The 11066-nt window shown below is 47.3% G+C and overlaps 1 protein-coding gene and 1 long non-coding RNA gene across 16 annotated transcripts in view; one reads left to right on the forward strand and one right to left on the reverse strand.

Annotated features, from left to right (window-relative positions):
* The window catches only part of USP34 (ubiquitin specific peptidase 34), a 111215-nt gene extending 106766 nt beyond the window's left edge, over positions 1–4449 (reverse strand). For 8 of the 13 annotated variants that reach the window (XM_064415639.1, XM_064415638.1, XM_064415636.1 and 5 more), the window contains exon 1: positions 4145–4446. In XM_064415639.1, the coding sequence (XP_064271709.1) occupies positions 4145–4187 (43 nt within the window). In that variant the 5' untranslated portion in view covers positions 4188–4446. Of the gene's footprint in view, positions 1–4144 lie in introns of all 13 variants that reach the window. The other 5 variants (XM_064415646.1, XM_064415650.1, XM_064415645.1 and 2 more) reach the window with 2 other exon arrangements.
* Positions 4450–4623: 174 nt separating this feature from the next.
* On the forward strand, positions 4624–7286 carry LOC135297764 (uncharacterized). Of its 3 annotated transcripts, none has more exons than XR_010359682.1 (2): positions 4624–5170; positions 5536–7286. It is a non-coding gene; the product is annotated as an uncharacterized LOC135297764 (long non-coding RNA). The 3 variants fall into 3 exon arrangements; XR_010359684.1 differs by having other exon boundaries at positions 5904–7286; XR_010359683.1 differs by having other exon boundaries at positions 4624–5017.
* Positions 7287–11066: the final 3780 nt, after the last annotated feature.

Here is an 11066-nt window from a genome sequence, read left to right on the forward strand (position 1 = left end):
CAGAGAGAAAAACAACAGTGAGAGTCCACATTCATCTCTTATGCTTCAGTACACTGGGGGGGTTTGTTTTGGGTTGGTCCTTGGGGATTTTTTACTTTTCTGATTTACTGAAGAGAAAACATACTGAGAATAAAAGCCTGCAAGCTGGTGTAGTAGAATAACATCTAGAAGGCTCTAAGCATCAGTGTGAACTGATTTTACAAGATTTCAGAGCTGACTGGGAAAAAAATGGGCTGAAGAGGTAGTAATTGAGAAAAAATGAAGCAGAATGCTGGGAAGAAAACAAACTTTGTTCCCAGAAACCAAGAACTGGGAATAACCGAGGCCTACCAAGGTAACCTAAAACCACAGCTGCCACTACATAATAAAACCTATTTTTCCATGTTGTAATCTTTGTTTCTTACTTTTATAAAACCCAAACCAAACAAGAAGAACAAACCAAACCTAAACCAGAACCATCTACGGGGTTTTAAGTCAACACACATCAAGATCAGCTGCAGTCCCAAGGGGAAGCCTCGTAGCAACCGAGCTGAGCTGGGCTCTCTGGGACACACCACGGCCAGGACTGTGGGGACACTGACTCAGGGCTGCTCTGAGAACCAGACTGGCACTCCCAGGACAGCCTTGCACTCAACAAACACTCAGCACTGATCACCACGTCCTCAGCACTTGGGAGTGAAGCCTCCACAGGGATGGTGTGGATCTACAGGCAGCTCAAAGCATGCCCGTGGCTCCAGGTGGGACACAGCAACTGCAGAACTCCTGCAAGAGACCTGAGACAGCCAAACCCACCTCTGATGTTCCATTTCTGTGGTTTCTGGCTCACTTTGGGGTTCAGGTTATCTGGGTATCCATGCAGTGCCTAGCAAAACAGAGCTGTCCTGAGCAGGGCCTCTGGACAGCACAGAAATGTAAATACTACTCAAGAACAAATGAAATTCAATATAAACCCTCCTAGACTGACAAGAGCTGGCATCCAAAGAAACCAAGGAATGCAAAGTGTATCAGGGTTCATTTTGGGATACAGAATGCTGTAGATTAACACAAAAGCACAGAATGTCCTCAATGCACTTTTCCTGTAAAATGTGTGCACATTTAAATGAGCCCCTATATTTAATGCTGTGAGAATCTGTTCTTAAGCCTTTTGTAAATAAGTGGCCTTATCTTAAAAAGCAGCCCATTGTGCCTCCCCTTTTTTTCCCTTCTATTAAAGGCTACTAAAAATGTTTATATTGTGAAAGATTAATTAAAGAAAAATCAGACTCTTTATAGACTTTACTTCTATTAAACCCTGCCTGGCATAATGTAAATGATGCTAAGAAATCTACAGTGAGAAATTAAGACTGTTTGCTCTGATTTAACAGATTGTCTTATAGTGCAAAACCTCCTCTAAACTCTGGACATTTCATAGGGGAATTTACATTTTACTGAGTTCCTGGATCTAATCATAACTTGAAATTACTACTTCTCAGGAAATAACTCCAAGATCAGGGAATTTACTGGGTTGAACACGCAGATCAAATGCTGAAAATCAAGATGCTGCAAGAGAAGAAAAATAAATATATACCAATAAAACCCAACACTGCTGATTCTGCCCACACAATATTGCCTGCTTCTCATGCTTAAGCATGGCAATGTATGTTAAATACACACATGCACACTCACACACTTTTGGCCAGAAAAACGAGGTTGCCAATCCACAGGTGTCCAGTCCAGCACCTCAGGCAGCCCCTGAGTGCCAGAGCCAGGACCACCGACTGCCTGTGACCAACTCAGGGCCTGAGTCTGCCCAGGCCATGACCCTGGGCCCACACAAAGGTCAGAGCTGCACAGAATGGCCAGCTCTGCACGGTTATGGGGTCTGTGTTAGCACTCTGCAGTGGGACTCACGCACTGTAACACAAATGTGTCTGTCTGAGGGCAGAGCTGCTCAGTTTCACCCTTCTGTCAGCTGGGAACTCCCAAGGAAGGAAAAGGGAGCTCCCCACGTGTTCCGTGCCAAACATCACACTGAGAGCTGCTGTCACCCCCCTCTGCAAGTCACCTGCAATGAACTGACACCAAAGGCTGTTTTGTAAACATCAGGGTGAATGAAGACAAAGGCCGGTGAGAGCCACGTAAAAATGTTCTGTTTAGCAAGAAAATTCCCAAAGGAAGGAGATGCTGCTTCCTGGGCCTCTCTGAAACCCTGCTTGGGGAGTTCAGGTGGCAGCCTGTGGCTCACACATTTCGGGCATGACCTCGTTATTTACTACCACTTTTCATTGCTGTTGCAGTGCTTTAAAAACCCAAGCTTGACATCATTTTGATACTATGTACCTTTCATAATTACTTAAGGAATACAAAGCACTCAACTGGAAGTTATAAAAGAAACCATCCCATCCTCACAACTCATCCAGTGAGAAGGGAGCACCATCACATGTCTTTGTATCCCAACACACACACCAAACAGTTCTGCTCATTTACAGTGGGCTTCTTTCTCTGAAGGGAAGGCCAAACCTAATGTCACTTAAGCAGCATTGTTTGAAATTAACTACATAACAGCAGTTACTGCAGAATTTTCCTAATGAATTTTGACTTTCAAAGACATATTTCCTTCTATTTAATAGCAGAGATATATCTTATATAATGCAGAACCATTAACTTATCCATACTCCAATTTTATATATATTTATATCTATATTAAAAAAGAACTTTAAGTGATTGAAGACATTGCTTTATCTATAGGGAAACATCTATCTCCATCAATCCCAATTACCTTAAAACATCTGCAAAAATCAATTCATACTGGAATTTCACGGATTCCTTGAAATATCAAATTTAATGTTACAACTTTTTTTCTATTTGATCATACAAATCCAAATCAAGTTTAAGCAATGATTACTTATCAATCCATCCAAAGCAAGTGAAGGTTTCTCTTCCAACAAGCAGCTGTCATCATGTACAATTGATAATTTAGTCTTGTTTTGAAGCTACTGTTTAAATAACCATTTGGTGTGTAACATCGACATAATCTGATTTAGTCTAGCCTCTGAACTCTCCTAGAAGTTACTTTTACTGCTCAAATGAAACGCTGGCCATCACTGAGCACCCTATTTCCCCAGCAAGAAAGAGGCCAACATTCAACTCCTGCAGGATCCTAGGGAAGAACAAACAGCACATGGAAGTGGGCCTCAGAAGAGTGAGGACAACTCTACCCAAACCCTGTCCTAGGCAGCATTCTGTGCTCTACTCTGCTGGAACAGGATTTGCAGAGTGCAACCAGGAAAAATGCCATGTTTAAGATCCGAGATAGTTAAACTTCCCTCTAATCACAAACTTCAGCTGGTAAGTTGTTTCAATTCCTCAGCATCCGTACAAATGGTGGTTTTTTCGTCTTTGTTCACGAGGCAGAGCTCCTGAGAAGCCGGGAAGGTACCTTGGCCGCCACGGAGCGCAGGTTCCAAGGGATACACGAGGCCTACAGGGAATTTGGTGCCCCAAACGCTCCCGATTGCAGCGGCAGCGGGGGGAACACCTGCTGTATCACCCCTCCGACCCTGCCGGCAACACTCGTCGGCAGGAAACTTCGGGAGGGAGCCAGAGACCACCCCCGGAGCCAAACACCCGGCAGCAGCTTCCCAACCGAGCCGAGCCGAGCCAGGCTCCTCCAGGCGCCGCTTCCCTCACAGCTTCGGGAGAACCGGCGCCCGAAAAGCACCTGCCCCGCGCACCGAGGCCGGGCACAGCGAGGGGGAGGCACGATCACTCCGAGCCGCCTTCGCCGCCGCTGCTGCCGCCGGTTAAAGGGGACCCGGCCCAGGCCCGGCTGCCCCGGAGCGGCTCCGGCAGCTCCTCAGCCCGGCCAGGCCCCGCCGCGGCTGCCGGGGATGCGGATCCCGGGGGAAAGGGGGGATGGAGCGGGGACACGGCGGCGGCAGGCCCGCCCCAGGCCGCGGGGAAGGAAGGGGGAAGGAAGCGGCGAGCAGGGCATGGAGGGAGCTCCTCCATGGCACGGGAGAGAGGGAACCCCGCGGCCGGGAGGCCCGAGGCGGGCGGGGAGAGGCGAGGAAGGAGGCGAAGCGGGGCTGTAACCCGGTGCAGAGGAGGGTCCGCGGGGTCCCGGCCCGGGGGGAGGGAAGCGGGGGAGGGCGGCCGCACTTACTCTCATTTAACACCTCCAGCAGCTCGGCGCAGCTCTCACACATTGTTCATTAACAGCAGCAGCCGCCGCCGCCGCCTCCTCCCGACCATTGATTGATCCGCTCGGTGCTGCTGATTGATGATTGATGGGGGCCGGGGCGGGGGTCACCGGGGGGGAGGGGAGGGAGGGGGCGGGAAGGAATGGGAAGAGAAGGGGAGGGGGGGAGGGGGGGGAGAGGCAGGGGCCGGTCTGGGATCCGGGGCGGCTGATCAATGCAAATGAGCCTGTGGCGGCGGCGGCGGCAGCGGCGGGGAGGAGGAGGAGGAGGAGGAGGAGGAGGAGGAGAAGCCGAGTCACTCACTGGCTCCCAGGGACTCCACGCGCCGCCATTTTGCTGAGGGGGAAGGAGGAGGAGGAGGCGACGGGAGCGAAGGGGGGGACAGGGCGCTCGGGCGCCGCTCGGCAGTTTCCGACCAGGCAGGAGGAGGCGAAGGTGGCCGAGTCCCTCCTCCTCCCTTTTCCCTCTCGCCCCGCCTTCCCACCGCGGTTCCGAGCGGCGGGATGGCGAGCGGGGAGGAGGAGGCGAGGGGGCGGGAGGGTAAAATGGCGGCGGTGGCGGTTGGGCGCGCGCCCGGGGAAGGGCGGGAAGCGCCTCTCCCTGCCCTCTCCCTGCCCTCTTCCCGCCTCCCGCGGCCGGGAATCTCCGCCAGGAACGCGCGCACGCCGCCGCTCTGACAGCGGCGGGGGAGCGGCTTCGGCTGCCCGCCCCTTCCCTCGGTGCCTAGAGCCGCGCTCGCCGGGCTGCCTCGGGGACCTCCCGCCTGAAGAGAGCGCTTAGCACGCTAAGCCGAGCTCCGTGGCGAGGAAGCTCCCAACTTCCAGGCGCGTTTCCAGGTCTTTTGGGTGGTTTCTTGGCGTTTTCCGCCGGCGGGGCGCGGGACGGAAGAGCCGCCGCCATCTCCTTCCCGCGCAGCGCGGCTGAGGGCAGCGGGCGCTCCCGTGGGCGCCGCCGGCCCGCACCCGCGAGTGGGCTTGTGGAGGGCTACGGTAGCGTTTTCTACTAATAACTAATTAGTTTTCCGCCCCGGTTTGTTGGGGGGTGGGTTTTTGGTTGGCTACTTTTTTTTTTTTTTTTTTTTTTGCCCCCGTTCTTGCACCGTGGTTTATTCGGTACAATCAGTGATGGCATCTGTGACTGGCTGGAAATAGCCTTTTCTAAATAAAAGGCACGGTCAAAATGAACGCAAAACTTTAATTGAGGTACATAATTTATGCTGTTACAACTAGCAGTTCACTCTGCCTTGAGTGCGTTTAAACCCGTGGATGACAAATTTTCAGGCAGACATCTGTGGGGGTTTTTTTTTGTTTTTTTTTTTCAATTTGCCATGTCTCAGTCCTGCTCCCTCTCCCAGGTACATGTAACTGGAATATGGATCTCGGCTGGTTTTCCCCCACAGCAGGCACTTCCCGAGGATGAAGCGCTATTTTTTATTTCTGTAGTACCACCCAGTGGCGAGTCCTTGTGTTACTCCGAGCGCTGCGAGTTCACCGACCTGTACACGGGATTAAAAACCCAAATCTATTAATAGCCGCAATGCAGATGCACTATAGTTTAGTGGAAAGTCAAATAGAATCACCAAACGAGGGGGAAGAAAAAAAAAAAAAGTTGTTTTGAATTCCTCTGCGGCTGTCTCGTATTTCTTCCACTTGAAATAAATCCGCTGGCATGGTGGAGATGCAGTTCTGGGGTTTTTTTAATTCTGTGTGTATATTTATCCAGGCTGATAACAGCGTGGTGGCTGTGTGTGTAACCTCCCACTGCAGGCCACAGAGTGCTCAACTCCAAACAATCCTCGAGGCGTCACTTTGTTAAACCGAGATTAAAAACCCCACTGCTGCTCAAAAGTAAGAGACAATTTACTGTAAACAACAGGTAGGGAACAACTGCAGTGCGAGAATGATGTTTCACCCAGAGTTCTTGTCACTGCTTGGTTTTGAAATACTTTCCAAGTTAGGCTTATCAACAAAGATAGCTATTCCTAAATATTCCCTGCGGAAATTTCCTTTTACTATTTTAAACTAATACAGTAAATTAACTTGAGACTACAGGAGACACAGATTCCTTGTCTGTCACTTTAATTCACATAACATTAACATGTATTTGCATTACATGCAAATGTATTTCAAATGGGAATAACAAGGGGTAGTAGTACAAGAGAGAGGTTGAAGACTGTGACTAAAAACCTAAAAACTTCCCTGAAACTTTTTACTGATGTTTCTCCTTGGATTTAATTTATAGATGTTTTAATTCCTGTGTTTTCTAAATTATGTATTTTCTGTTGATAGAAATCTGACCAGCACAAGCTAGTTAGCTATTAAACTAATTGGTTATGTCACTAAACCTCCATAATAATAACTATTTAATAGCTAACTGGTTTAGTTATTAAAATGACACAGATGTACTGGACCCTGTAAAGCCTTTTTTGGTTGTTTCATCTCTTCCAGCTAGCCTGAGAATTCGTAATGGAAGAATAAAAGGAGTCCAGGACATGGCAATTATGTTCTGCTGCTGCCTGAATTAATGTAGTGTCCACCTTTCTCTTCTACAGCATGGATTTCAGAGCCCAAGGTCCATCAAAAGGTAGATCAGAGGATTTTATGTGGTGCATCTACACGTGAGTTTTCACTTCATGTTGTGCTGCCTCCCTTCTGTGTGTCCAAGAGGATTTCAGCTCCTGTAGAACACCTCACTCTACAATCTCATTGTCTCATTTGAAGTTTCAGTTTTCTCTCTGCTCTCTTCCTCACACAGTAACTTTTCCAGCAGACTCCAAAGGAACTGCCAGAACATCTTCAGAGATGGTTTTCCTGGGCGATGAGGAAATCCAGACAGGAACCAGCAGTCAGCTGTGTGATCTGAGTGCAGCCCCACACAAACACCAGTCAGCAGCAGGGACCTTCTGGAGCCTGTGTCACATGCCAGGCTCAAGGAGCACAGCACAAGAGCATGGGTGACCTTGAGTCACTCCTGCTTTTGAGCAGAACAGGATATTGAAAGCCTCATTCCTTTTACTGCACACTTTTAAATTTTTTTTTTTTAAGCTGGAGACTAAATTGAATTCTTTTAAATTAAATTAAATGTTGGCTTGCAAGCTGCAGACAAGACCTGTCAGTGGCCTGGTTACAGAGATCATCAGCCTCCTGCTCTTGCATGCTTGTTTTTCCTCTTAACATTTATTCTCTCTGTGTGCCAGCCCAGCAAGGTTGTTTTATCCCCAGGAGGCCTCTTCCCCTCCCCTGGCTGCAGTGCTCCTCATCTGGGAATATTTGCTCTGGGAAAATGCCAGCACAGTTCTTCTGCAGGAGTAACTTAGATAAATGCAAGACTTGGGCAAAACTAAAAGCCTTAATCCAAGTTTGGGACTGGATTAAGAGCAAGAACATGCATTTTCAAAATTCATGCCCCAGCACTGAGCTAGCAGTTTAACTGGAGTCCAGTTAAATCTCTGACCTCGTGTCTGGAATGCTGCTGGAAGCCACAAGCATCAGGGTCAGTTTTAAGTGTACCCACATTTAAGTTTCAGCACTTTACTTTCATTGCTCTTTCAGCATTGCAAACTTTTTAGCAGGGTCCATGTCTAACTAGGCTTTGCTGTCACAGCATCATTAGAAGACAAATCCAAATTGATTTACCCCAGATAATACAGAATATTCAAAATTTGGCCACAAATATCTTGTAGGTACAGACAAGGCATTGCTGAGCATGAGAGACTGCCACCAGACTCTGAATCACTACCAAGGTGTCCAGGCACTTCTTTTGAACATTTGGACCTCTTTTGGACTTTTTAGTGGTGAAAATCACATTTGCAGTGTTCCTTTGGGGAGCTTTCCTCTCTGGTTAGCAGTGTCCCTGTTAGAATAACCAGCAGTGGGGTAGGAAGGGGCTGGAGCCTGCTCTCCAGCACAGGAGGGAAAATTTTAACTCCCCTCCCCACTCCAGTTGTTAATTGGCCCATTCTTGCTGATAATCTTTGCTGAAATCACAAGATCCACAAAAGGCTGCAGGGTTGAAGGCTCAGGAAAAGCTGAGACTGTTGAAAAGGATTTAAGATGGCAAGGGTGTTCACAACCAAAAAACAGGCACCCCATACTGATGTGAGACTGGGAAGAGATTACCCAAGAAATTACCCAGGAAAAAGTGCTGGGTGACTTTTTATTTACAAGGAGTAAATAAAAATGAAAATTTGAGTGTGTTTTCTTCCATAATCTTAACCTCCAAAATACTGGTTCCTCCTCAATCCCCTCTTTCCCTGCACAGACTTAAAACACAAAGCAATGTGCTCCCAGGTTTATAGGTGTAAAATCTGGGACTTTGAGGTAGTTGAGTGCACTGTAAGTGGGATAATGACCCAAAAAATGATTCCCCACAGGAATGGCTGAGCCTTTCCCCAAGGGAACCCTGCTGACAGGGACACCTTGGACAATGAGGTGAGGATGTAATGCAGTTGAAAGCCTAAAAATGAATTCAGTCTTGAGGATTGAAGTGCAGAGGTGCATTCCTGGTGGACAGAATTATTCTTTTCAGGTTTTTAAAGGGCTGGCTCCAGCATTCCAGTTCTGCTCCGTAACACCAGGAGACAAACCTGGCAAGGGGGAGAAGGAAGGTGAGCCACACTTTCCAGCACCCCAGGAGTCTGGGACCAGTAATGATCATTTACCCAGTGATAAATGGACTGGGACAGGCTGGTCCCTCACCTCAGGCAGTTTAATGCATCATCTTCAGCATTTTTCTCCCTTTTAGCTGAAGTTTTATTGCCTTTCCAGTGCTAAAAACTATCAGCAGTAACTCTTAAAGCTTCCTAGAGAGATGAGCATTTTTAAAGCTTTTTTTTTTTTGCATAAATATTAGCTTTATTGGAAAATAGTTCACTTAAACCAATCAGTTAACACACACCAAATTATTCTAGTTAAAAAAAAACCAAAACCAACTAACCTAAAATGCTTTGGAAGATAATCTGCTTCAGTTACAGTAGCAAACACATCATGGCAGCCTGAAACAAGTCCTTGGGGTGTCTTCATCAGCTGACAATCAATCCATGTAAACACAGAAAACACCCCAAAATAGTTGTATTCATCAATGTACCTGGAGTACACAGAACTGGTTTGTTTTTCGGGTTCTTTTTTTAGTAAAATCTGTATAGAAATATGCACAAAACATTGGTTTACATATAATTACAAGTTATGGAGATGTTTATATGATGGTTCATGCTTTTTATCCATATATTTTGATTTACAGAGTGTGCATTAGAACTTTCTTAGATGTACATTGTCTTTTTTTTTTTCACATTCAGGATAACTGCACTAGAAATATGCACACACACAAGTCAAATCTTTAATGGTATCCAGAACTCTACAGAAGCTGCATTTTTATAGCAGCTGCAGAGATCAGGGAAAGGCACCAATTATCTTAAGAGAACAAGACAAGACCACAGTTAAATTTTTAGATCTAAAAGGGAAGCAAAACCTAAGATTAGAATGTTGTTACTAGAGAACTCTTAAGGTATCAAAATAACCAAACAACTCTTCTTTGAATCAACAGAAAAAATACATTTTGGACTGGTTTGCGAGTTTAGGTCACATTTAAATCTTCAGTGAACAAGCAGCCTTGAAGGGAAGGAAGGAGCACGAACACACGTGTGTGTTTCTGCTCTGAACGCAGAGTCAGAACCAAGTCAGAGCTCTGACTCAGGGCTGTGATCTGCCAGCACGCTGCTGCTGGGTTCATTTCCATTTTAATGCCCTTCTCTCGCTTCTCTGCACAGCTTTTGCTGAGCTGCAGCTCTGCTGCCTGCTCACCAGCCATTTCATGTCCCTTCCAGACGTGTCCCTGACAGGACTCAACTGCTGCACTTCAAACTGCCCAGTCAAGGCACTATTGCCTTGAGGGTGGAGCAGCGGGCTCCACGCCCATGGGAAGACATGAAAAAGCTGGAAGTGGGAGCTTTAAGGAGAGTAAGAAATGGGTTCTGTGACTCTGGCAGTATTTTGGGAGGCTGTAGGCAGTCCCAGCCATGGGGGTTTCAGGAGGTCTCCAGGCAGGGCCAGCTCAGTGCCACTGCCCAGGGCCCTTCCTGTGGGACGGGCTGAGCTTCGCCAGGGCCGAGCACACAAAAGGAACGGGAGATGCTCCCAGACACAGGGGCAGAGCCCAGCCTGGAGACATCCCGGGCACAGCTACATCCTGCAGGAACACCACTAACTCATGCACAGGAACACACAGCACTAAGCTAACAACCACAGCACCCCGAGGGGCACACGACAGCCCCACGCCTGCCTGGCTCCTGTGACAGCTCTGACAACGGCCACGCTTCATCCCAGTCACAGCCTGGAGACTGGACACCAAATCCAGGGAAAACCTGGGGAGAGCTCCACACTGACTGCTAGAGGACAGAGACAAGACACCACAGAGATGGGGAAGCCAAGACTGTACACAACCTTAGTGTTCATACTGCTTCATAGATCTGTGAAAATCATTTAACTACAAAACTTTAGGTAGAAAAATAACCGTAGATCTTGTCTACACATGTTATTAACACGGACTATTATTAACTGTTTAGTCAAGATACAGTGCAATACCTCTTTGAAATAAATTGCAAAGAGTCCAGAGAGAGAAAGAGCAAGAGTACCTCATTCCTGGCATTTTATAGTAACGTGGTATGGAATAGTTATCCACGGAGGTAAGTCAGAACAGCTACTGTACTTCCAAATGGAACCCAACTTAGTTCGTGGTAACTTCGAGCACAACCAAAGTCCTTGAGATGAGGCAAGCCAGAAGCAACAGTTATCTAGACCTCAAGGAACTTTTCCTACGCCTTCAAATACAAATCTTAAATATGATCACAGCATTTTCATCCAATAAAAGAATAAGCCAAAAAAAGAAAAA

This window comes from Passer domesticus, chromosome 3 (assembly GCF_036417665.1).
Source record: "Passer domesticus isolate bPasDom1 chromosome 3, bPasDom1.hap1, whole genome shotgun sequence".
Lineage (NCBI taxonomy): Eukaryota > Metazoa > Chordata > Aves > Passeriformes > Passeridae > Passer > Passer domesticus.